Consider the following 26933-nt stretch of genomic DNA (forward strand, 5'->3'; position numbering starts at 1 on the left):
CATGGGCATTTGTTGTTCCATATGAATTTTAGGATTGCTTGATCCATTTCTTTGAAGAATGTCATGGGTATCTTTAAAGGAATCACATTGAATCTGTATAATGCTTTGGGGAATATTGCTATTTTGACAATGTTGATTCTCCCTATCCATGAGCAGGGTATATGTTTCCATTTCCTCATGTCCTTTTTCATTTCATGGAATAGCGTTTTATAGTTTTCTTTGTAGAAGTCTTTTACTTCCTTGGTTAAGCTGATTCCGAGGTACTTGATTTTCTGGGGCACGATTGTGAATGGGATTGCTTTTTTCATATCCCTTTCCTCTGTCTCATTGTTTGCATATGGGAAGGCCATGGATCTTTGGGTATTGATTTTATAGCCTTCAACTTTACTGTATAAGTCTATTGTTTCTAAGAGTTTCTTAGTAGAGGCTTTAGGCTTCTCTAGATATAGTATTATATCATCTGCAAATAGTGAGAGTTTAATTTCTTCCTTTCCTATCTGGATGCCCTTAATCTCTTTTTCTTGTCTCACAGCTATCGCAAGTACTTCCAGTACTATGTTGAAGAGAAGTGGTGAGAGCGGGCATCCTTGTCTTGTGCCCTCTACTTCCTCTTTCTTTTAAGCTTCTCTTCTTCTGTTGTTTCCTTCTTCATCTGTTCTCCTTCTGGGTCAGCACCATGCTGTTGCTTAGCAGCCCAGGTTGACATGATCCAGCTGGCAGGACACAGGCCTAATGCAGAAGCAATGACCCTCGGGAAAATTGTGAGAATCTCCTGGCAGGAAGAACCTGGAGAGGGAAAGCAAGAGGTGAGCTGTTGTTGAGCAAGGTGAACACCTGCGTGCAGAATCAAGCCCCCTTGATGCATTGTGGTGGTCACAAACGGAGCGCGAAAGTTTCTGACTCCCAGGCTGAGAACTCTGGTGCTTTGGGGAGTCAGGGTAGGTTACTCCCCACACTCAGAAGCCCCTGAACCCACGGCCAGCTCCCACAGCCAGCACCATGTGCACTGACTCAGACATAGATCCTGAAGTCTCCGGACAGTGTCCAAATATGTGGCTGTGCAACCCTCCTAACTCCTAGGTACTGAAATCCCAATAAGAGCACACCAAATTAGATGAGGACAACTAAATGCGACAAACAAAACCACAGATGACTCATCTAGTCTAATAAATTCTTAGACGAGGACTTAACAATCCTGTAATCAGATATAACAATCTTCACAAACACCGATTTGACTTATTAATTTTCATATTGCAACTTTGTATCTAACAAATTTTAGTTCTAGAATAGTATCAGTATTGGCTTTGGGCTGCATGAAAATAATTTCTTAAAATAAAATTACAGTGATACAAAGTTATAAAAGTTGTTCATGATTAGGTGTCAGTCATATCATGTTCCAACACCCATCCTTCACCAGTGAATATTTCCCACCACCAATATCTCCAATTTCCATCCCATCCCACCCCCCCCCACACCTCTATGCAGACATTTTTCTTCTCCCTGTTTTTTTGATGGAGTTGGATGATTTTTCTTTGCAAATTCTACCAGTATCTTGCATACTTTTGATATTAAGCTCTTATCAGATGGGCATTGGGTAAAATAAGAAAGATACTGACTAGTTCCCAGGTAAGCGCACTGCTTGAGGGCATTCCTCATGTTGCCAATGACCACCTCTCAATGGCAAAACCCTTGCTCGGGACCAGGAGACTAGATGGAAATTGAAATCTAACCTTTATCAACAGTATTAGCGTTCTATCTTCTAGAGTTGCGAGGAATCTTTTACGGTTCCTCGGTGCTTCTGCCACCAGGCATGAATAGGGCTCATTTTGCTTTTACTGTTCTTCCCACTTTCATTCTCATCTATAGAGCTGAAAAGGCGGCTTGTATTGGATGGCACAAGCAGGTTGTAACATCTCCCGAGACAACTTTTTCCCATCTTCGGAGCAGGAATAAGATTAAGGTTTGCCAAAGTGGCAGCAGTCAACTGCTGGATGGCTGGCACGGACTCATTTGCTGTTTCAAGAGCTGCAACCAGAAAGGAAATTAATTCAGATTTTCCCTTTCCAGGACTGTCTATCCAAGCCCCCTATTTTCACCTCCAAGTTGTGGCTAAGGGACTTCATTAAGAATCATTTTAGTTGTTCCAGAACGATAGTACAGTGGTTAGGGAATTTGCCTTACATGTGGCAGACCTGCGTTAGATCCCTAGCATCCCAGATGGTCCTTTGAGTGCTGCCAGGAGTAGTTACTGAGTATTTACTGATAATTCACGAGCCTTGCTAGGTGTGACCCCAAAAGGCACAAAACAAACAAAGAAACATTTCTAAAAAATCATTTTAGCGATTGAAAAAAAGAAAGAAGTGAGGGTGGTTTAACTGCGAAAAAAAAATGTAGACAGTTGTACTTTTGAAGGCAAGGAAGAAAAATACTTCCCCTCCCTCATCACACAAGACCTTAACAGTTTATATTTTCATAACTATCCTTACATCACTTACTCTGTAGTGTCTGAGTTTGCACGAAGGTCCTTGCCCAGGAGAGGCAGAATCTCCCTGAGCCACATGCAAAACCCTGTATGCGGTATGTTTGAACACCTAATGTCAAAAAGTTCTTTTTACGAAATACCTTTGATAACTTTTTCCATCAAATATAACTCTAGATGAAATAATTTTATGTTTTGATGTTTTGTACAGGTCACAGACAGAACTTGGGACCAGGTAGTGCTGTGAATGTGCCCCAGGGCCTCACACATATGTGCTAGGTATGTGCTCTAGCACTTGTGCTCTCTGCTGGTCCCCACAACCTGCTTTTGTTGTCATTTCCTTGAGGAACCCCCTAGAGTGTGAAAGGAGGTGCTTTTGCAATCTTTCAGTGTGGTCAACAAGAGTTACTAGTTTGGGCAACAATTCATCTGAGGTCTAGAGAATGAGAGCCAGCACCACATACAGGCACAGGAGGAGGAAGGAGAGAAATCTTTCCAGTGGGAGGTGGGGCAGATCTACTCATCTAGGAGAAAATCACCAATGCAGATGTAGCTTCCGGTGAGAAGAAACACACTGGGAGAAGGCTGGAGAGACTGTCAGTGGTTCAGTCTTTCAGGGCTTGTGACAATCACAAGAGGCTCCCTTCTGGCTCTCACAGACAGAAGCAGAGAACCACCAATGACTTTAGCACCAGTGTGCAGATGTGACCCAATCTAAATGCTTTTAGAGACCCTGATTGCTAGGTGGAGAACAGTGCATAAGAGAGATCAGTGAATTGTGACAGTAAAAAATGATTTAGTTAAGGAATGATGGGTGGGTGGGGATTCCTGGGGGAGACCAGATATTCCTTAACATGCAAAGAATACAAGTCACAGGCATCTTCACTGATAAAACCAAAAAGGGCTTCCAACCAATCAAAGGTACAGCCTACTTTGACCGCATTTGCTCAAGAAGAGAGAATACAGTGGGCTTTAAATACACAGAAAGATGTAAGAAATTAGAAGAATCATTTCCTCTCCCCAGGTTTGTCAGGTGTCAGATATGAGTGCAAGTGTCAGCAGATGAACATTTCTGGGCATAACCATCCTCTAGTTCAGGAGATTGAGGGAGTATTTCTGAAGAACTGGGCAAGCTGGAGAGGGCAAAGTGAACCCTTGGGTATTCTGAGCAGTTGAGGATTCCATCCTGCTAACACATTCTCTGAAATTCCTCACGCAGGTGGGCAAGAAGGGTCTACTGGGTAGACATCTAAGGTGTAAAAGGAAGTATAAAGACAGAAATAGGAACAATGAAACCAAACAGTTTCTTCAGTTGACCCATCTACAATTCTACAACAACAGAAAATTCTCCTTTAATATCATGGAACGTGCCTTGAAGTATTGTCCCATCTTACCTCTTTCTCTTGTCCCACAATCACTGTGTAACCCAGAGCCCAGGTAAAAGGTGGAAACTCACCAGTTTTTATAACTTCTGAATCTTCCAGGTGCATTGTAGGCAGATTCTTTAATATGATTCCTAAAAACAGGTCAGAGTTAAAGTCCTTCCATAATTCTTGGGCCTTTGGGAAACCTCATCCCTAGTCTTTGCTTGTGTATTTGGATCCAGTCTGAACAGGGAATGTAGGTAAGACATGCCTTACTGGGCCAGAGTACTCATGCAGTCATACGTGCATTAATTTGTCCCTGGAATACCCAAACAAACCGACAAGAACCACCAGGAACAACCCCTTAGAACTGGGTTGGAAGTTGTCCCTGAGCGTCTGTGGGTGTGGCAAAATCCAAAGACAAACAGAATCTTTGAAGAGTATAAAATTTATGTATTTTGGTCATGGCAAGGGAAAATGTCCCATCCCAAATGTTGTAGGTATTAAAAGTGTGCTATGAGAGAGAGACAGAGACAGAGACAGACACAGAGAGAGAGATAGTTCAGCATTCTGTCATGAATTTGTGGTACAACAATGGTAACCAATTCTGTGGCAAACACCGTGGGGTTCCAGGAATCAAGAACTTCTACTGGAAATCCTTTATTCTCCTTATAGCTGGAGGATGGAGGGACTCTCCTAAGGAGCTTTCACTGCAGGAACAGGGGCCCCTTTGGTGGTTCTCAGCTAACCAACCAGGAAAGAAATTACAGGCAGGGACTTGGGATGTCGTGCTTCTCGGGGCTTGTGATGTTGCAGGGCCAGCCCAGGCCATGTGAGTGCTCTCCAGGGCTGTCCCTGAAATTGGCTGGATAAGTGTGTCATGCCCTGATGAAACCAGCCTCCGTGCTGTGTAATATATGACCCTTTACTAGTGCTCTGTCCCTGGACCCCAACTTTCAATTGTATAGGCTTCTCACCGCCACCCGTCCAGCCAACTTTGCAGAGTTGGGGCAAAGGCACACTGCCTCCTCTTCCTCCCTGAACCTTGCCATGGGAGGACTTTAGACCTGGTCACAAGACCTCTGACCAGATTAGAGCAAGGAGAGCCTCTGACCTGCTTCATTGTTGCAGGATCCAAGCTTAGCCTTTATCACAAAGTACCCCTGATGAAGAGTATTGGGACACAGGCCAGGAGCAGAGCATTACCTATCAATTGGAGTGCACTAATCCTCAGAAAGGGCTCAGGGCTCTTAAGGATTTCAAAGGTTTCCAAGAACAGCATTCCCAACATGTCAATTTTTCTTTTGCGTACCTGTGGGGCAAAAGAGGGGTGAAGTTGAGGAGCAGATAGGCTGGTTGCAGCTAGTGGGGCATAGTGGGGTCTGTGTGCCATGGGAATGCTGGTAAAGAGCATCTTCCAGCTGGGCCCCTCCCCCAGTAGATATGCAGCAGCATTCTGGCTTCAGCCAGCTTCAACCACAGAAACAGAGACTCTGACACAATCACCCCATCATCAGAGCAAAATAGGTGATAGGTACATCAAGAGAAACTTGCTCTCGTGCAAGGTCAGGGACAAATCGTGATGTGGTGCCAGGACATCGCAGATCTGAGTGCTGTTCCTGATTCTCTAGAGTTCATGTGAAACCTGCACAACCTCTCTGAAAAGAAAGTGTAAAGTTTCCAGTGGGATGATGGATGCGAAGATCTCTGGAATCTGTATATTGACTTGTGCATTAAGATTCCTAATGTTAGAATTTCTCATGTTTTTTTTTGTTTTGCTTTTGCTTTTTGTGTCACACCCGGCAATGCACAGGGGTTACTCCTGGCTCATACACTCAGGAATTACTCCTGGCAGTGCTCAGGGGGACCATATGGGATGCTGGGAATTGAACCCGGGTCGGCCGCGTGCAAGGCAAATGCCCTACCCGCTGTGCTATCACTCCAGCCCCAAGAATTTCTTATGTTAATACCTGCCCCATCAGTTAGCATATAACTGTGGACTTTTCAATACATACTGCCAACCTTGACTTGAGCAGTCACAGACTCAACACCATGACAACTGGCCTAGAGCCCTGCTGACTTCTGCCTCCATCGATCTTGTCTACCAGATAGAAGGAGGTCCCTGTGTCATTACCTTCTACCCACCTGCTAGACTCCCACAGCTTCTTAAGATAGATAATGGGATATTAAGAGGATCAAATTGGTTCTTTGGTGCACTATGACGGGGAAGAAGCCAGGAACAAAGGGAATTTTTCTCCTATCATTGTATGTACCTGACTTGCCTGACCACTGCGTTTCTAGCATGAATTTTGTGTCTGAGTTTCCTCAGAGATTCTCACTCACCAGGTGTTTGATGGTGTCTTCAATAACTAGAATGTGGTTGCTTAGATTAGCATGTTTAAACTTAGAGGTGAGTGATTTCCATTTTATTATTTTACTCCACTTTTCAAGGGTCTCTGTACACACCTGCGGGGTGAAAAAAAGGGGAACAGCAATGCATCTCTCCTATAACTGCTGGGAAATTACATAGGCTATGTAAAAGATGTAAGGCTTGTTCTGAGGGGTTATTGTGTGGCAAGGTAGTGGTGGGTTGTATAACAGAATCCTGTGAAACCCGGGGTTTGTTCATGAAGAGGGACAGACATAGATTCAAGAATCAGAGGCTCTCAGGATAAGAACAATGGCACCTGAGAAGCACCACAGTGCTCAGAGCCAGCTGGAGGATGCCATCACTGGTGAATGCATGACAGACAATCTGGTCTGGGCTCATGAGGAAGAGGCAAGTGAACGGGGCTCATGGCAGGCAGATAGGGGAATGCGTTAGACTGAGGATGGTCGGACAGGGCCCACAGTTACCTTGACCGTATCGATGTCATCTTCTTGAAGGTTAAGCAGCAGTGGAGCAAGAAAAGTGTGAATCACTTTTTTTAAAGAGGACCCCGGTTTATATTGATTTATCTTTTGCAGTATGTCGCCTAGGATGGAGGTGGCTGAGAGTCTCACCTCTTTTGTCTCCTGCCATAAAGAGCAAAAGGTTGCTGAGGGGCTGTAATTTCCTCCTATCCCAGACAGTCCTGTCTTTTATCATCCATATCCAATGTTCACGCACCATAATGTGTTTACATCATGCAAAGTTAACATGTTTGTGTATCTGAGAATTCATTTTCAAGCCCCACAGAGTGACTAAGTCCATCGTTAAGGCGAGTATGGAGTCAAGATATGGTTTCTTTTTAGCTAAGGGCCTTCTGGAGATTGTCACATCATTTTATTCTAGGTATTTGGGATTTAGCTCAGGAACACAAAGTTTTAAGTTAATAGAATTTTTCTGTATATGATATGTGTAACATTCTTGAAATGGACATTACATTGTTTTAATTTCACAATACACTCCAGACGTAAACACTATATACTTTTCAGGATTTTATTATATCTTAACTGACCAAATATGGACCAATTATTTAGAGCCAAATGTCTAATTGCAGATGAATAGATAATTTGCTAATGAGGTGGGAAAAGGGAGGGAACTGTGGATCATTGGTAAAGGCATGCAGAAGCTGCTGGTTGTTTAGAATTGGAATATTGAAGGCCCCAAACTCTGTTCTTAAAAGCTTTGTACATCAAAGTCAAATAAAAATCAAGTGTGTGATTTCTAGAGAGAAAAAAATATAACTAAAAGTTTAACCCTAGTCCTGGCAACAGAATCAAATACAAGGAGAAAAGAATAAATAAAATTCTGCAAGTGGGTTTATTAAGAAAATAACCACAACCAAAATGACCACAAGTGGGTCAATGAATAAAAGGAGAAACAGCTCCTTTCCAGTGCCAGGGTTATTTGATACCCCAGCCTTTCTTTCTAAGTGGACAAAGACCTGGGAAATAGACAAGACATGTAGAACATAAATCTAAAGGAATTTTAAAGACTAGAAAGAGAAGAGAATAGAATAAAATAATAGAAGGATCATTTAAAAATTATAAAAGAGCATTGAGTCTTGCCCCAGGAAGTTCATAGAACGAGGTGAATTAGCAAGAGTGATCGGGATGGCCTGGTGAGACAGTGTAGGAAGTAAGGTGTTCGCCTTGCATGTGACGGACACTGGTTCCATCTCAGCACCGCACAGGGTCCCCTGAGCATCATCAGGAATGAGCCCTGAGTACAGAGCCAGGAGTTACACAAACACAACTGAGAGCCACACAAAATTTCACAAAAACAGTGAGAGTTTGAAATTTTACCTTGGGACTGCTAGGGTCCAGTTTTTTTCTATACGCAAGCTGTTATCACATAAAAGATGACCAGAATGGTTCTTGATTTGACTATAAATCTTAACAAAAACTTACTGGTAATATGGAGGAAAATATCACCTGACAACCTTTTCATTAGCACCTTTACATGTTTGATTGTAAATGCAAAAAAAAAATTTTTTTTTTTTGTTTTGGGGCAACACCCAGTGGTGCTCTTGGCTGGGTTGGCCACATGCTAAGCAAGAATCCTCCCCACTAGACTGTCACTCCAGTCACCAAGAAACAGTTTAAAATGCATGACTAGGCTGCCATGAAATAGATACCACTTCCCAGGGACCAAGAATGGAGCTATTGCTGACACCTCAGCAGCCATGGATGGAGTAGTTGCCATTACTCGGGATAACCTAGGACCAGAGCTTTCCATCTCATTGCTCTGCCCAGTCTGTATACTGGCTTCAAGATGAGCAATCAAGGGAAACAGGCCCTTGGCCGAGAGTGCTCCAAAGGAAAGAGGCCTTGTGGTGACGTTCAGAAAACCAGATCCTCAAAGAGAATGGTGAGAAAAATCCTATTTTCTTTTTCTTCCATGTATTCTCCCATTCCACAATTCCAAGCGTGCCCCAGTGGGAGCCTCAAGGACCAAAAACCTCGAGGGAGAAAAAGAAAGAATCCCTGCACTTGGAAGACCCATGGCCCCAAGATGCTGGGGAGACCCCCACTGGCTTATTTCCTCTCTTTGCCATAGTTTTGGTTGTGGTCATTTCGAGGGCTTTCTAGAGCCCCAATTCTCTTCATGTGATTGACACTGGGATGCCCTAGGGCTGGGAAACCAGGGAGTCACAGAGAGGGAGGTACTTAGGAAATTGACTGTTTATAAACTCCTGAGTTTATCCCATGCATCAGTGCTATGAGACATTGAAAACTGGCTGCAGAGTGACTAAAATACAGAAAGAGCCCACAGAATGGGAAAGAATATTTACCCAATACCCATCTGATAAGGGATTAATATCCAGGATATACAAGACACTTGTAGAATTGTATAAGAAAAAGACCTCCAACCCCATCAAAAAATGGGGAGAAGAAATGAACAGAAGTTTCCTCAAAAAAAATACAAATGGCCAAAAGACACATGAAAAAATGCTCCACATCCCTAGTCATCAGGGAGATGCAAATCAAAACAACAATGAGATATCATCTCACTCCACAGAGACTGGCACACATTCAAAAGAACAAAAGCAACCAGTGCTGGCGTGGATGTGGGGAAAAAGGGACGATCCTTCACTGTTGGTGGGAATGCTGACTGGTCCAGCCTTTCTGGAAAACAATATGGACAGTCCTTCAAAAACTAGAAATTAAGCTTCCATATGACCCTGCAATACCACTTCTGGGAATATATCCCGAGGATGCAAAAGAGCACAGTAGAAATGACATCTGCACCTATATATTCATTGCAGCACTGTTTACAATAGCCAAAATATGGAAACAACCCGAGTGCCCTAAAACAGATGACTGGTTAAAGAAACTTTGGTACATCTACACAAATAGAATACTATTCAGCTGTTAGGAGAGATGAAGTCATAAAATTTACTTATAAATGGATAAACATGGAGAGTATCATGCTAAGCGAATTGAGTCAGAAAGAGAGGGACAGACATAGAGGGACTGCACTCATTTGTTGAGTGTAGGGTAGCATCACATGAGGCTGACACCCAAGGACGGTAGATATCAGGGCCAGGGGGATTACCCCATAGCTGGAAGACTGCTTCATGAGCTGATGGGAGAAGGCAGATGGAATAGAGAAGGGATCACTAGGAAAATGATGGCTGGAGGAACCAGCTGGGATGGGAGATGCATGCTGAAAGTAGATAATGGATCAAACATGATGACCTCTCAAGTGTCTGTGTTACAAGCAATAATGCCCAAAAGTAGAGAGAGAGTATGGGGAATATTGTCTGCCTTAGAGGCAGGGGGAGGGTAGGAAAAGGGGGGTATACCTGGGATATTGGTGGTGGGGAATGTGCACTGGTGGAGGATGGGTGTTTGATCATTGTGAGATTGTAACCCAAACATGAAAGCTTGTAACTATCTCATGGTGATTCAATAAAATTTAAAAAATTTTAAAAAAAACTGGCTGCAGAATAGACAACAGCTCATGTCCTAGATTGGATATGAGCAATATCAAAAGAGCAAAGAAATAATTAAGTGTTGTTGTTAAATAATAGTACACACAGAGTCAAGGAAAACTAGTTGCCTGAAAGTACCTTGGTGACTCTCCTATTAAAGTCAAAATAACAGTTTCTTGTAGGTAAAACACATAACAAAATATCCTAATGCCAAGGATACAATATAAAGTTGCTTGATATACCCTAGAGTTCCCACTCCCCAGTTACCATCAATCCCAGCAGTCACCTCCCACACCTGCCATCTTAGCTGGCAGAGAAATGGCCCAGAGATACAACAACAAAGGAACATGATAGCACTGAATTTTCCAGGAAGACTGGTCCAGGCTGATAACTTCAGGTCTGTCTCAGAATGGGGTGGGCAGATTCCCCTTTCCGCCTGACGGCACAGCAGCCCACAGCCACCCATGGCACCCTCCCACATAAGAAAGGGCCCGCTCCACAACAGAACCTCTTCACACTGCCAAGCCACCAAATTGGTCCAGATGGATAACTCATGGGTCATGTGGCTGTGTCATTTCTTAGTACTGTCAGCCCAATGGGATCACAGCAAACCTGCTAGGAAAGTTGCAGATAAGACCATGCAGCTCCTGAGCCTACACAATGACACAGAAGCCTTCAGGGGCACTAACCAGCAACGGAGATCTTCAGACATGACTTTAGCAACATCATCGTGAGCTCTAACAATGGTCACAAATGGACTTTTCTTGATCTTAGTTCTGATCATTTCATTTGCTTGTGTGTTGTAACAAACAATAGGAAGTAGATTTGATTGTGCCTGCAAGGGTCTAAGGCTGAAGTGGTGGTGGGAAACTGAGGACATTGGTGGAGGGAAAGGCACACCACACAGAGTGGTGGAATTGGTGTTGGAATGTTTAATGTCTGAAACAACTGTATTATGCACCACTTGGAAAATTGCAGAATTATAAAAATAGTTTAAAACATAAAATTACTCGGCATAAAATCCAGGAATATCTCAAGTATGGAGGAAAGCGAACTGAATATCGAAGTCTGCAACACCAACCTACGTGTAGCTATGGTTTCTAAATTCTTTCAAACAGTAATTACACAAAATGCCCCAACAATTCAGCAAATCTAGAAATTGAAAACCTCAGCAGAAAAATAGAAAACATAGAGGAAAACAACGATAGAACTTTTGGTTTGGGGGTCACACCCGGCAATGCTGAGGAGTTCTTCCTGGCTCTGTGCTCAGAAATGACTCCTGGCAGTGCTTGGGGACCATGTGGGATGTCATTGATCACAACTGGGTCAGTCCCATGCAAGGCGAGCACCCTACCCACTGTGCTACCTCAGAAAAAGGAGAGGAAATTTTAGAAATGAAAAATTAAGTTCTCCCCCACCTCCCGCAGCTAGAGAGAGACAAACTCCACCTCCATCCTGGAGCCCTGAGGATCTACCAGCCCCGTCCTGATGAACAGCTCTGCCTGCCAGCCAGCAGTAAACTCCTCTACCCCAGGTGCACTGACCAGACTGGGCCTCTCCATCCCACACAGCCAGAAGATAGACAAACCTCAGTGGCCTTGCCCTTCCTCATTCAAAACACCCCCACCTCGTCCTCTGTCCTGGGACCTTGTTGACCTTTGGAAGTCACCCTGTCCTGACCAAAGCCTATTGAACATGCCAATGTCCATTACCCAGTTGGCGCGTTCACATCACATGAATCTTGCACTACCTTGCACACACTTTAAGGCGGGTGAGGAAACACAGTGTGTCCTCAGTGCAGCATACTCCCACAACAGGTTCTAAAACTTTTCAAATTTAAAGAGAGGAGCTGGGACCGGAACAATAGTACATCAGGGAGGTTCTCTGCCTTGCTAGTGGCTGACCTGGGTTCAATTCCTGGCATCCTATAGATCCCCAAGCACCACCAGGAGTAATTCCTGAGTGCAAAACCAGCTGAATATCACTGGGTCTGACCAAAAAAGGAAGCAAACAAGGAAGAAAGAAAGAAAGAAAGAAAGAAAGAAAGAAAGAAAGAAAGAAAGAAAGAAAGAAAGAAAGAAAGAAAGAAAGAAAGGAAAGAAAAGGGAATACAAGGCAGAAAATAATATATATTAGGGCAGAAATCAATGTCTAGAAATCAAGAAAGTAATGCCAAGAGCCAGTGAAATCAGAACCTGGTTCTTCAATAGAATAATAAAACTAAGAAGCTTCTGCATCTCAAAAGAAACAGTGAAAAAATCCAGAGAGAATGTATGGAATGTGAAAAAACACCCAATATGCATCAGGTAAGGGGTTAATATCCAGGATATATACACTATGTCTTGTATATGTATCTGTACAAGGGAAAAACCTCCAGCCCCATAAAAAATGGGGAGAAAAAATGAACAGAAGCTTTCTTAAATAAGAAATACCAATGGCCAAAAGACACATGAAAAAAAGCTCTACATTGCTAATCATCAGGGGGATGCAAATCAAAACAACAATGAGATATCATCTCACACCAGAGTCTGGCACACATCAAAAAGAACAAGAGCACTGGTGCTGGTGCTGATGTAGGAGAAAGGGACTGTCTCTCATTGCTGGTAGAAATGCCAACTGGTCCAGCCTTTTGGAAAACAATATGAACATTCCTTCAAAAACTAGAAACCAAGCAATACCACTTCTGGGAACATATCCCGAGGGCGCAAAAAAACCTATGCCGCAAAAACTATAGAAGACTTAATCATTAGAGGGGCTGGAGAGATAGCACAGCGGGTAGGGCATTTGCCTTGCACGCGGCCGACCTGGGTTCAAATCCCAGCATCCCATATGGTCCCCTGAGCACGGCCAGGGGTAATTCCTGAGTACAGAGCCAGGAGTAACCCCTGTGCATCGCCAGGTGTGACCCAAAAAGCAAAAAAAAAGAAGACTTAATCATTAGAAAACCTTAGAAAGTAGAAAAATATTTCCTGTGCTTGGATCGGAAGAATTAATACTGTCAAAATGACCATCCTACCTAAATTTCTATATAGATTTTATGCAATCCCAATCCATACATGTTCTGATGACAATCCTCAGGGACAGTGAATCATCAATAAGAAGGTTACTATGAAACCATAAATCACCCCAAATAACCAAATCCATACTGAAAAATAAGAAATTGGGAGGTATTTCATTACCTAATCTGAAAATGGACTAGAAAGCTATGGTGATCAAAAATCATGGCACTGGAATAAGGGTAGACTTTCTAACCATTGGGTTAGAATCAAATACCCAAAGACAAACCCCGTTATATCAATGCCTCTGGCTCCATATATTCTCATCAACAACTTAGGTCCAGAGACTATGAAATAAAGCTCCTGGAAGAGAAAGACCCAGGATGCTCTGACCTCTGATGTATCCAAAGTAGCTCACATTTGTTTGGGTTTAACATATATGTTTGTAATCTCTTATACAAGGGATTAAACAGCTCCAGGATGAAATACAACAATCTTCACACACTTTCCTCTTCTAATGGTACGAAGGTGCACGGTGGTGGGATTGGTGTTTGAATATTATCTGTAATGAACTATTGTTCATTACAATGTTCAGTAATGAACAACTTTCTAAAAATAAAATGAAATAGGGGGAAAACAAGGGGAAGAAACTTATGGGGGCAGTAAAAAGAGACAGGAGGGAGATAAGAAGGATAGGGTCAGGGCCTCAAGTACATTGGCGGCATAGAGGTGGTTGTGTGATATATGTATAGACACACAAATATATACTGAAGAGGCAACAACATGGTAAACATGAAATCCAAACTACTACAACAAACTTAAAAATATGCCTGTCAAGGAGGCAGGCTGGGAGTTTGGAAGGATCTTGGGGACATTTGTGGAGGACAGGTGATACTGATGGTGAGATTGATGCTGGAATATTATGTTCCTGAAACTCATCCATTACTGTGTAAGACACGGTGCCTTGATATTTTTTAAAAGTAAACTAAATATTAAAAATTTGGTATACTCAATACCAAAATGAACACACCAGAGAAAAGAATAAATGAATTGTTTTTTTCTTTTTGGGTCACACCCGGAGATGCTCAGGGGTTACTCCTGGCTCTGCACTCAGGAATTACTCTTAGCAGTGCTTGGGGGACCATATGGGATACTGAGATTTGAACCTGGTTGGCTGCATGCAAGGCAAATGCCCTGCCCACTGTGCTATCACTCCAGTCCCAATTTTCTGAAGACAAGATCAGTGCAAAGTGTGATTATGAACAACAAAGAGAAAACTTCAAAGCATCTCACATTTCTGCTTGGAGGATACCAACTTCTGACTTTCTTAAGTATACTTGTTGAGTAATAGACAGAGGAATCAGACATTAACCCTCCCATCTAGGAAGGTCCAGCTCAGAGATTAGACTTATTCCAAAGTAACTCAAATCCATGGTTCAATGCCTGGTTGTAGGGGACCTGGGCAGGACTACTGAGGGCATGTAGCCCTGAAGCAAGTTCCTTGGAGCTCTAAAATCTATGCTATGGAAGGAGGGTCAGACACAGTGAACATGCATATTGCTTTGGAAAGCTCACATCTGAATCTCTGGATTCCTGCCACACAGCTCCTAGCATTGCAGAACCCTGGTGTTGTTTGGGAGGAGGCTTTAGTTGAGACTGTCTCCTGTGTCTTGGCACTTTAGTCAAGTCTATAGAAGATGCCTGAAGTCAAAATTAAGTTCAAGTCTGCTAGTAAGTCTTTCTGTAGTGAGTGGGGAATTTGTGGTGTGTGCTGCATCTGTGTCAGAGGGGGTGCACTGCAGACCTTGCTACCCACCATTTCCAGAAGCGAGTCCTCATTTTCGCATCTCTCACTACAACCTTTCCAACATAGTCCAAGACCCTGGCCCAGATTCTTGAGTTCCCTTCAGCCCACCCCAACTGTTCCCAACTGATCCCCAGAACTTAGCCCCATACATCATTAAGAAGCAGACGCAGGTCCTTAGAGATGGTATGGAAGACATCCTTGGATTCTCTTTTGGTAGTGATGACAATGTTTCTATATGTCTTCATTGAATGAATTTTCAGTCGGGGTGTAGTTCTCAGTAGCTCTTTACAGACACAAATCATGGTGGACAGAGTCTCTGCCTATTTGAAAACAGGTAGAGATCACTCAAGAGCTGGGGAGCTTGCAAAGTGGGGAGTAGGGCTTTGAGAAAACGGGTGGGACATAAGTCAAAAGGCCAGGGGATGTGAGAAGGGGAAGGCTGGTGCTCAGGGGCTTTGGAAGACCTTGCTGGATAGGGAGTTCTCTAGTTCTAGAGACGGGATGCCTACTGCATGAGGATGAGGGGTCGGGCAATCAACTAGATTACCAAGGGATCCATAGGAGATTGACTAAATGATCCAGGGAGAACACATACTCCATTGCACCACACTCATACTTACTGTTTTGGGGTGTAGGGCGAGATTACTCATACCAATTATGCCGATCTCCTTTAGTGTGGTATCCGGATCATGGATGTATTTCATTACAGTATTTAAAGATTCTTGCCCCAGAGTCTCTGCCACTGATCTGTGCCAAAGGAGCTATGTGTATAACAAAATGTAGGTAATATTAGAGAAAAGGTCATGTGTACTGTGCACCCCTCAGCCCTCCCCCAGGCCCCATACTCAGGTGAGACATACACCACAGGTGGCAAGAACCTGTGAGGCAACGCCGACAGAGCCTGAATTTTTTTTTTTTTTTGCTTTTTGGGTCACACCCAGCGATGCTCAGGGGTTACTCCTGGCTTTGCACTCAGGAATTGCTCCTGGTAGTGCTTGGGGGACCATATGGGATGCCGGGGATAGAACCCAGGTCGGCCGCGTGCAAGGCAAACGCCCTACCCGCTGTGCTATCGCTCCGGCCCCAGAGCCTGAATTTTTTACTACATGCCAATATTCACAGATCACACATGGAGCAAAAGAGTTGATGATCCCCTCTCTAGGGGTTGGGACCCTTGAAACTGTGGTGGACGGTGAAACACCGCCCCCCTCTGGCTGCACAAGACACCCACGGGCCCCTCCCAGTGACCCTCAGCCAACTTTGCTGGTGCCCAGGCACCTGGCAAGGATGCAATGCCTCTCAGGGCCTGCCGTGCCAGACATGAACTGGGCCGCATTGATGGTGCTCAGGGACCTTCAGAGCCACAGACTGTGGGGTTAAGGGGGCGTCCATGGTTGCACCTGATGATGCTCAGTAAACCATGTGGTGCCAGGGATCACACGAGGGTCGATTTACATGCAAGGCACACACCTTGCCCTGTACTCTCTCTCTAAGCCTCTGCTGCCACGTGAAAGGCAGGTGCCTGAAGTGCAAGGTAGGAAAGTGCCTCTACTTCAGGAATCTCAGCTGTAGTCTGCCCTCTTTGGGGACCACTTATTGAAGGTTTGAAGGTTCTTTTTAGTGTTTTTCAGCTATAGGAAACAATTGGAAGAGCTGTGGAACCCTCCCGAGCAGTTTTTACCTCTGCATAGACACTTTGTGCCAGTAGCTTCTGACCAGGATCTTGGCTCTCCAACATGTTCATGACTAAATCCAGAATTTCATTGATTACTTGTTGTGGGCAGTTGCTCACGATGGCCCTGAGATGGAACACAGAGATTTAAGAGTTGCTGTGGGGTAGAGGTGGGTGTGGGTGAAGGTAGGGTGGGGTGGTAGGGGTCAGGACTCCTCAGTGTGTAAGGAACAAGAAAGACAACAGGAAAACGATAACCAGAGAGCAAAGAGATGGCAAAGAGAGGGGAGGGTTGAAGGCTAGGCCCTGGGGGTAGAGGGTTAGAGTTGAGAAATGACGACTGGGAAGGAGGCCTACCTGCTTAGTGTCATGACCCCTAGATGAAAGGACTCTGGGGAACTGAGGATTTCCCAGCAGTGCTCCTCATCTGCATATGTCACCACTGTAGTGTAATCCACAGCCACTGTCAGAGCCCTCAGGGCTTGGAGGGCACAACTGCAGAGAGGGACAGAAGGACGGAGCTCACGTTAGTGAGACCCTCATGCCATTCCTGAGCCAGGAAGCCGGAACAGAGCTGGTAGCTGGATTCTACTTTCCTACTTACAGAACTCCACAGCTCCAGGAACTGCTGCCCCCACCTCCCACTCCCACCCAATTGCCCAACCAAACAGCCTTTTACTCCTGATCCTCATGCAACCCCAGAGTTGGGTAAGAGACCACATGAATATTCTGGTGCCCTTATTTTCAAATTCTGCTCTCCAGCGTACAAAGAAAGGCTTGGGATAATCTGCAGCTCCACTCCCGCCAAATGAGGCTAGATCTGCTACTACCTTATTTTGAGATAGCAAAGTAGGACTTGATCACTTTTGAAAAAGGGGATAACGGCCGGGTGACCACTTAGTGACTTAAAGCACCTGCCTGACAGGTACAAACCCATGAATCCAAAGTCCAGTGGTGCCCACCCATCCATGCCTAGGCCCTGACAGCTCTGCTTTTCAGATCTACAGCTAGAAGAGGGCTCCACGGTGGAGGTGGCTCCCAGGGCAAATGTGAGGCCCATGAAGTGAATCCTTCATGCACATACAGAGAAGACAAGTAAAGGAATCAAAGCACATATTTCAGAGCCCAAACCCCACTCCACAGATGACAGTTTTGGTAGTGACTTGTGTAAGATGGCAGCAACTGACAAGCACCCACTAAAGAGGGTGATCAGACGTGCAGGTACCGCACAATGACGAGACGAGAAGGATCTAGAACAGTGTATCATGTCGTTCATCATCTAATGCGAGGGTTTCCAAATTTATTTACCTGACCACCCTCTTTTTTAAAAACTTTCCCTGTATCACCGTAAGAATCTTCCTTCTTGAAACCAGCCAGCAGGAAGACATGCTACATGACAACCTTGCATGTTTTTCCTGTAATATTTTGACCTGCTTCCTACAGCACAGTCACTACATGTCTAATGCTCATTCAGACAATAAAGGACAATTCAAGTGAAAATAATGATTAGTCATCTCAATAAAAGGATGACCAGAGTGCACTGCTGCAGGTTGATCAATGTTTTAGTATGTTAGCAGGCTTTAGTCACAGTGATGAGCTCTTAGTAGTTGCCTTCTACTTTTTCAGCATGGCCAGGAGCTACCTCTCCAACAGTGAGTTGGAGCAGACTTTTAACACACACTTGTATGGCACCAAGCATGAATACATCATCAACAAATCCAGCTGCAATGAAACCTCTGTAGTTTCCTGTGCTCCCTGGAGTGCCATCAGTAGGAACTGACAAGATCTTTGGAAGGGGGCCTTATTTTTCTTTAAACAAATCTCTTTCAATTCAATGATGTACCGGATTTTCTTTGGCATCAATTTTCCAGGTATCAGAAAATAATTAAATCTTGGCAATTTTTGTTCTTTCAAGAATCATGCATGTACTCAAGAGAAAGCTTTGTTTCCTAGCAAAGGTGATAGACACATTTAACTCGATGTAAAAAACTGGAACGTTTTTCACTGCTCATAGAATGTCTTCAATCCCTTGACCCATTTCATCAGTTCTGTGCACCATGCAATTATTGTTCAGGAAATTTTCATGACAATAAATCATGCTGATATAGAACATATTATCTTTATTCCCCAAGAGAGTGTGTTTTTCTCTCGATTGAGTAATGAGTAAGAAAAAGCTGTAACTGGCAAAGTTACAGCTTGGATACTATTGACTCTATACTAAGACTTATGCCAATGTTGCAGTCTCTAAAATGTTTAAGTACTTAAAAATAAATAATCCTTATCTTCCTTATCACCCATTATTTTTTTTTGTCAAACGTTCGTATACTATTGAATACATCAAAGCTTTGATTAAACTTTTTGGCAGTAGTCAGAGAGGTAGTATAGGGAATATGGTGTTTGGCAAATGGTATATCCCAGTTTGATCCAAAGCTTTGCAAATGCTCCCAAGAGAACCACCAGGAAATATTCTTGAGCATGAATCCATCCCCATCTGTGGTCCCAACTCACACTCATTGAAATAACTTTCCAGCACAGGGCTGGACAATAGTACAGCAGAAAGGGCATATGTTTCAGATGTGCCACCCTGGGTTCTATCCCAGCACCAATGATCCCCCAAGCATCACTGAAATCAGTCATTGAGGGCCCCTAAGCACCACTGGGTATGGTATTACAGCCCTTCCAGCACTGCCAGGTTTGCCCAGGTAAGCACCATTCCTGGAGAACCTGAGCAACACAAATCCTCATCCTTGCATTAAACCATGGGCCCAGTTGCTGGGTTTGGGAGTAGGGCCTGAGAGCCCCTCCCCCAAAAAACTGTTATACATATCTGGTAGGTCTGTAAAGTACTGCTTGTAGGTGAATGAATAAAACCACAGGTCACATATTTAACATTCTGTAATAGTCTACAATAGTCTACATTTTCCCCCTTAGGTTCAGCGTGGGTATTCTATTATAAACATGCTATTTCAATGTTTACTTATCACTTATGGGTATAGAATCCCCCAGAGATATGGCGATTTGTATCATTGACAAAATGCTATTTCTCTCCCAACCAAAGTTCTTTTCAATATTTGTGTTATTAGAATAGTGACCATGACATCAGATATACAGTGATTTTTGTATAAGGCAGCAAAAGAAAAACTCAAATATGAATGAAACCTAGATTTTTGTTCTTTGATCAGGAGTAGATATATCTATTTGATATAAAATTTTCAAATATAAAACTACATCTTTTGTTTTTGGAGGCCCACGTCTGGCTAGGATGGAACTTTTCATTTTGGGAACCCCAATCTAATGAATCTCTCCATGTTCTCTTAAATATAAATACCAATAGGAACCATGAAATCAACTGGCAGAAAAGGACAAGAAAGAACACAAAAATGAGGAACTTGCAAATATATGATGACTTTCTACTGCCTGAGGCAGCAATTTCCACTCCCCTGTTTAACTTTATTCTCAGATGTTCAACTGGTCAGCATCCTTAGGGGGTCAGTATGAGGACTAACTTCATTCCCCTGATGTTCGGGTTAGGCATACCTCAAGGGATCGAAGGACTTGCCGTCTTCCATATTGCTGCACACCACTCCCTGCTGGGGAGAATTCTTTTCGCCTGTCCAGTATATATCACAGAGCAGACCCAGCAGCAGTCGGGGATAGAGTTCCTGAATAGCCTCCTGGCAGACTGAGCCTGCTAAAATCGCCAGCAACGCGCAGGAGACCTGGGTGAAGACACCGTGGGAGGGTGGGAGAAGAAGTGAGTGTGTGTGCATTGCAGTGCCAGTTGGTCCTGTGATCCTGCACAGAGTCCCCACCCCGACCTCTCTCTTTGCCCAGAGGACCCCATTCAAAACCAGAATTGTCAGAAGCATCCAGGACTGAACATCCACAGTTCACCCTAGACCGCTGAGGCAGCATATACATGCCGTCTGCTTTCTCTGGACTCCCCTGATATTCATAACGAAAAAGAAACCAACACTGTGTTTCCACAGAGGCAATTGGGGGAAGCTTGGTCTTCACCAGGCAACCCAACCCTCAGCTCTCTCTCCAGGCCCATGTCTGGGCTCTGGTAGAATGAGCGCCCGTCCTGAATTCGAAGATCGCTGGGAGTCAGGAGTGTGAGGGGTGAATTGGGAGACAACTTTGCTGTCCAGAAACAGGGACTCAACCTGCCCTTCATCTCCATGCAGTTCTGGCCCCACAGACATAAAGGGATTAAAGTGCTCCTTGAGTGCACAGGGTCAGCCCTCGGCTTTGCGTCTCCCTCACAGCTGCTTCAGTCCTTTAGTCCCTTCCACTCTCAGCTCTGCTTCCCAGTCAGGCAAGGTAAGTGTCCCCTCATCCCGGTGCTGACCGCCACGGGCTGCAAGTCCATCTCCCTGCTGTCCTTCTTGGGGTCTTTCTCGGCCAAGATGCTCGCCAACAGCTGGAGGATGCGGACTGCAGTTTCCCGGTCAGTGCCAAATGCCTCCCATATGTCCAACTGGGTTCTGCAGGACCAAGGACAGAGCTGTCATGGGCCCTGGTCACCAGGCTCCTAGCACTGGCTGGCTCCCAGGCCTCTTGCAGACTAGAGGGAGTGAGCCCAGAGAGGACTTGGCCAGAGAGGAAGGAAATGCCAACGGACTGGCAGGGAGGACAAAATGCTCCTACAAGAAAGCGATGCTGGGAAGGGGCTGAGGCAGGCAGAGTCCCAGGCATAGAGAATGTGCTACGGTGGCCAGGAGAGGGCTACCTGTCCCAGGGCAGAGGCTGGCTGAGCAGCAGGGCCACAACGGTGGAGGTGCTGTGGCCTGCCAGCCAGCACATGGCCTGCAGCAGCTCCTCCCTGATGCGGGGCTCCAGCGTGGAATCGAGATGACTCAGGATGCGTCTCACCACTTCCTCAGTCTGTGGGGAAGAAGAGAAGAGCCTTTCATCTACCTCACTGCTTCCATCTTCCTGCTGCTCAAAGGACTCCCGAGACACAAGGGGCTCTTGTCTCACAGACTGAGTTCTGGGGTGCCATGAGCAGGAGGTTAGAGGCCACAAAAGTGACTTCAGAAGTTGGTGCCAAGGTTGACTGGAATATATGCCAGCCACAACCTGTAACACAAGGGGGAGACCCGAGTGACTCAGGAGACCCTCTGGGAAGGAAGGGCAATTTTACAAGCCATGTCAGGGCATCTCCTCTCAGCTGACACCAAGAGCACTCATGAAGCTTTGGGGACAATTGGCAGAAGATATGGGAGGACCAGGAGGCTTGACTCAAGGTACCTCTCAGAAGGCTGTTTCACTCAAACTGAACCTTGAGGGCATTCCCCCTCTCTGATTCCCTGGCGAGAGAATGTTCATAAATGATTAAAATGATTAAAGGGCCTTGGACACTAAGGAATTCTGAGAGGAGGGACTGGAGAACCCTGACCACATATCATGGGGACAGTGGCATTCAGTGTTGCCCAACATCCATTTCCACATTTTTCAAGAGGGTGATGTGAATTCTTATGCAGAACCTCTCCACCTTTATATGTCAGGCCAAAAGACAGTGTAGCACCAGATCAGAGTCCTTGGGCTCACTGGTTTTTCATCTGGGTCTTCAACTTCACAAAGGCCTCAGCCCTTGGCAATCCAGAAAATCCTGTTAAATTCACAGAGATGTTATGGTAGCCAAGGCTTCAAGGTATTTGCACTTCTGAACTTAGGGACCATCCCCCAGAGGGGAGGTAGTGGAGTGATGAGTCAGGATCACAAATGTGAGCTCAGTGGACTGCAGAGAAAGCCTCGCCCAGGCCTCCATTCACAAGTGAATGAATCGAATCAGTCTACCCAGAGTCAGAAATGTGAACTGGTTTGTGACTGTGAACTGGTTTGTGACCGAGTCAGAAGAGCAGAGCAGGCCCCGGGCTTACAGGTCTGAGTTCTGGACAGGGAAGCCCACTACCTGCAGCACGTCTCCGCCCCTCTCCTTCATGATGGCACTCATCAGCTGGGCTGCAGGGAGAGACACGGTGGCCATGCTGTCCGTAACAGACTTCAGAGCCTCCAGCACAAGGTTGGTGAGCTGAATCTGGGTGAAGAACTCAGCAAATGCCTGAAACAGGGGAGAAACAGGCTGGTGCTTCTGGATCCCCCTACCTCAGCTAGTCTGGGCTCTGGTTCCTGGTTCTCCTTCCAGAAAGAGGAAGGAGATGGTCTGGGAGCACGATGGACATTTGTCTTAGGCATATATGAGGTTCCCAGAGAACACTAACTAGGGGGACAGAACCATGGCAAGGAGAAAACATTGACCACAGAGAAAATGTGGGTTCAGAGGTCACAGGCTGCGGAAGTCACAGGCTGTGTGGACACAGTGCTGGAGCTAAGGTCCTCAGTGACGTCTGCTTGAGGTCTGAGTTGGGAGTGTGCTTTGTTCCCAAATCATCATTAATATGAAGTCTGGCACTCATCAGCTGGATTACAGGGAGAGACACCTCAGCCTCGCTATCTGTCACAGACTTCAGAGCCTCCAGCACCAGGTTGGTGAGCTGAATCTGGGTGAAGAACTCAGCAAATGCCTGAAACGGGAGAAACAGGCTGGTGCTTCTGGATCCCCTTACCTCAGCTAGTCTGGGCTCTGGTTCCTGGTTCTCCTTCCAGAAAGAGGAAGGAGATGGTCTGGGAGCACGATGGACATTTGTCTTAGGCATATATGAGGTTCCTAGAGAACACTAACTATGGGGACAGAACCACGGGAGTGGCAAGGAGAAAATATTGACCACAGAGAAAATGTGGGTTCAGAGGTCACAGGCTGCGGAAGTCACAGGCTGTGTGGACACAGTGCTGGAGCTAAGGTCCTCAGCGACGTCTGCTTGAGGCTGAGTCGGGAGTGTGCTTTGTTCCCAAATCACCATGAACATGAAATAATAGTTTTGGGGCAAATAGGGAATGAATAAGTAGTAGGATCATGAAATTCAAGGGGAAGCTTGTGGCAGCTCAGGCCAGGACGATGTCCTCAACCTATTCGGTCTAAGGAATGCAATGGGGAAGAGTATATTGACCCCTAATCTGCATCCTACAATCAATTCAACAGACGAGTCTAAGACTGGCTGTCAACAGAGTCCTCATCTCCCTGCTCTGGTTCCTGTTCAGTCCCCCTTACCTTCGCAATGTTGTATGTGCTATTTCTGCCAATATTAGATGATGAATCCTTGTAGAATGAATAGGCACTATAGATCTCACCACTTGTCTTCTTCTGCCCCAAGCCTATATTCATTCTCATCTCTGAAACAAAGACCCCCCCAACCCCACCTTTCGTTACTCACCTCTTGGAGGGAGGGTTTTAAGTATCCTGTTCCCAGCTGTCACAGACACTCGCCTCTCCAAATCACCTAATGATTTAAGTCAGCTTTGGGAGAGGTATGTCCCATGGGACTGGAAGGAGCCAGTGGACATTAAGAGAAAGAAAGGCAACATCTTGTGTCTAACCACTTTCATGCTGCCTGATGTGAACAGAGACTGCACCAGGGAGGAGATGGGGCTCAGCAGAGGGGAGAAATTAATTCTAGACAACTGTCTGAGAGCTTTTCTTTCCCAATAAGGTATCTGTAGATACTTGGGGAGCGAGTTCCTCAAAGAACATGAGGTGTTCAGATTCCCTCTTCACCACTCACGTCCTGGGAAAGGGTGTATGTGTGCGTGTGCATGTGCTTGTGTGTGTGTGTGTGTGTGTGTGTGTGTGTGTGTGTGTAAGGGGGATGGACACCATATGGGGCGGTCCTGAGAGGGAGCCCCGAGGGGAGTGGGAAGAGAAGGGCTCCATACGCTTTTGGTGCAGAAGAATGTGGTAGAGGTGGTAGGCAGCCTTAGAGGACAGGACGCAGACGGTGTCCACTTCATCGTGGCAGCGCAGGGCCAGCAGCTTGACCAGGCTTTCCAGTTTGGCGAAATTTATTTTAGTCTGAAGAGGAGAGGTGGAAGTCACAAGCTGTCCCAGCCACTCTCTTAAACTGAGTGATCACAAAAAAAAAAAAAACACCAGAAGGAGGGAAACATGTGCCAGAGACATCAGAAGTGACACAAGGCCTTGGTTTAACAAATAAACATAGCTGGGTAAGTCGTGACTTCGAAAGGACATATGGGGTCATAACCTTGGGTTTCTCTAACACTAGTCTCCTTTGGCTTCCTGACAGCCACTGATCCTTCAGGTGTAGCCCAAATCCTACTCAGAGCTGAGGATGCTGGCACAATCCCTCCCTTAAAACCAATTCTGCGATTCTGCTTTCACCTTTTCTTTCTTTCTCTCTTCCATTTTTTTTTTTTTTTTGCTTTTTGGGTCACACCCAGCAATGCACAGGGATTACTCCAAGATTTGCACTCAGGAGTTACTTCTGGCGGTGCTCGGGGGACCATATGGGATGCTGGGAATTGAACCCAGGTCAGCCACATTCAAGACAAATGCCCTATCCACTGTACTACCACTCCAGCCTCTCATCTTTTATTTCTGCCTCATTTGTTTGGGTCATCATGATCACTTTCTACCAGAGTTTATTCTATGAAAGACTGTCTCCTCCAGAGTCCGCAAGATCCTTGGAAGTGGGGTCATCTTGGTCATCTATGGATTCGCTATGAATATCAAAGTGAATGCTCAGTAACCACCAGTTAAGACACATGGGATTGAACAAAAGCAAGTGGAATGGAGTAGAATTGATAAATCAGAGGCCAGGCAAGGATGCCAAAAGGCAGAACCAAGAGATGAAGTACACAAAGGTAAAACAAGGATCGGGTTAGCAGGACAGGGAAAGGAGGTGAGTGAGAGGGGAAGGAAAGATGTGGTGACATGAGACAAAGGGAGGGATAATAGTTGCCACAGGGGCTCCTGGCCCAGACCCAGGACTGACTCCCACTCACGTTTAAACTCTGTTTCTCTGCCACATAACTTAAAAGTTGTGAAGTGATCCACATGGCTCGTTCCCGCTCATAATTTTTTTCTGAGTTAATCCATCTGTCAAAACACTGTGAAGAGAAGAGACTACAAGTCAGAGCAGCTCAGCTACCTCTCAGAGCATGAAAAGGCCACCTTGAACTTGCCTCTGCTAAGCATCAGGTGAGCTTTCTGAGAATTGTGCTACTGGCCTCGAGGGAGATCACATGTGGGCCTGGCTCCAGCTCTTCCTTTTTTCCTACCCCCTGTTTTGTACTTAGTTAGGTGCTACACATCTTCAGTTGCTCTTCTCTGATGTTCAAGCAGTGGCTCTCAAATGCTACTGACTGATAAACCAGTGAGCCAACACATTCCAGTGTTCCCATTTCCATAATTTTGTAGCAAGAAAAATGACAATAATCAAGAAGGATGACTGTATTCACAGACTTCAGGATGAGTGTATTCATTGCTTGAGAAATGAAATGATAGATAATCACTATTTGAAGCACAAATTGGTGAATGATGCCTCCAGCCCATCTCACCAATCCACAGATGCACTGTCCAATATCAAGGAGTAGCCATCAGTCTGACAATGGGACAGTGATCAAACAGTAATTTATATTTACAAAGAAGAGCAGAAGGTGAAAATCCAAAGCCAACTCCAGAGAACACAGTGCTCCTCTGATGAGCAAAACCAATTCTTCTGAAGATATAAGGAATTCTGGTGGAGCTTTGCAAGTCTTTCTTGCAGCCAGATGATCAGGAAGATCCCCACAGGAGTCAATACTGGTCTTTCAATACCCTTTTCACCTCAAGAGGAACCAGGGATCCTTGGAGAGACAGTTGATTCCAGGCCCGAGTTAGAAGACGTACAACATAGGATAGTCACCTAAAGACATAGTGAGGCTCTGGGACCTGTAGATGTGGGACGATAGTGCTCATTTGTACTGAGAACAACTGGATGCAACATAAATGCAGCTGCAGCAGCTCCAGTAGAACTGGTTAACTTAGACCTTACATCACTACTCAAACCTGCACAAAGCCATACCCTCACCTGTAACCCTCGTTAGTGCAGTAGCCCCTCCAAATGAATGGGCGAAGACAATAATCTGGAAGACTTCCCATCACCCACCAGCTCTATTTCCTCTCAGATCATGAACTAGAAGGCTTCTTTTGGTGAAGCTGTTTAATGAATTGAGGTTAGTGATAGAACATTATCATGATATGAAGATGCAAAATGATATATAATTATGTAGGTAGTTACATAATGATAACAAACCTAGAGCAATGAAAGAGAAAGTAGAAGTGAGAGTATGATCAGACTACAATCAAAGTCAACGAATGGAAGAACAAAATTCATTTGGATGGGCGAAAGAAA

At 45.0% G+C, this 26933-nt stretch overlaps 1 protein-coding gene across 1 annotated transcript in view; it reads right to left on the minus strand.

Annotated features, from left to right (window-relative positions):
- Positions 1–601: 601 nt before the first annotated feature.
- The window catches only part of LOC129405884 (maestro heat-like repeat family member 5), a 55363-nt gene continuing 29031 nt past the window's right edge, over positions 602–26933 (minus strand). Inside the window, exons 26-42 of the mRNA XM_055143573.1 lie at positions 25543–25647; positions 24457–24592; positions 23795–23916; positions 22598–22747; positions 21413–21567; positions 21032–21167; positions 20218–20399; positions 17038–17175; positions 16690–16807; positions 15629–15769; positions 15158–15328; positions 6700–6858; positions 6187–6309; positions 5050–5155; positions 3936–3995; positions 1837–2025; positions 602–786 (exon numbers count right to left, since the gene is read on the minus strand). Coding sequence (XP_054999548.1) covers positions 602–786; positions 1837–2025; positions 3936–3995; positions 5050–5155; positions 6187–6309; positions 6700–6858; positions 15158–15328; positions 15629–15769; positions 16690–16807; positions 17038–17175; positions 20218–20399; positions 21032–21167; positions 21413–21567; positions 22598–22747; positions 23795–23916; positions 24457–24592; positions 25543–25647 — 2376 coding nt within the window. The remainder of the gene's footprint in view (positions 787–1836; positions 2026–3935; positions 3996–5049; positions 5156–6186; positions 6310–6699; positions 6859–15157; positions 15329–15628; positions 15770–16689; positions 16808–17037; positions 17176–20217; positions 20400–21031; positions 21168–21412; positions 21568–22597; positions 22748–23794; positions 23917–24456; positions 24593–25542; positions 25648–26933) is intronic.

Source organism: Sorex araneus, chromosome 6 (assembly GCF_027595985.1).
Source record: "Sorex araneus isolate mSorAra2 chromosome 6, mSorAra2.pri, whole genome shotgun sequence".
Classification (NCBI taxonomy): domain Eukaryota; kingdom Metazoa; phylum Chordata; class Mammalia; order Eulipotyphla; family Soricidae; genus Sorex; species Sorex araneus.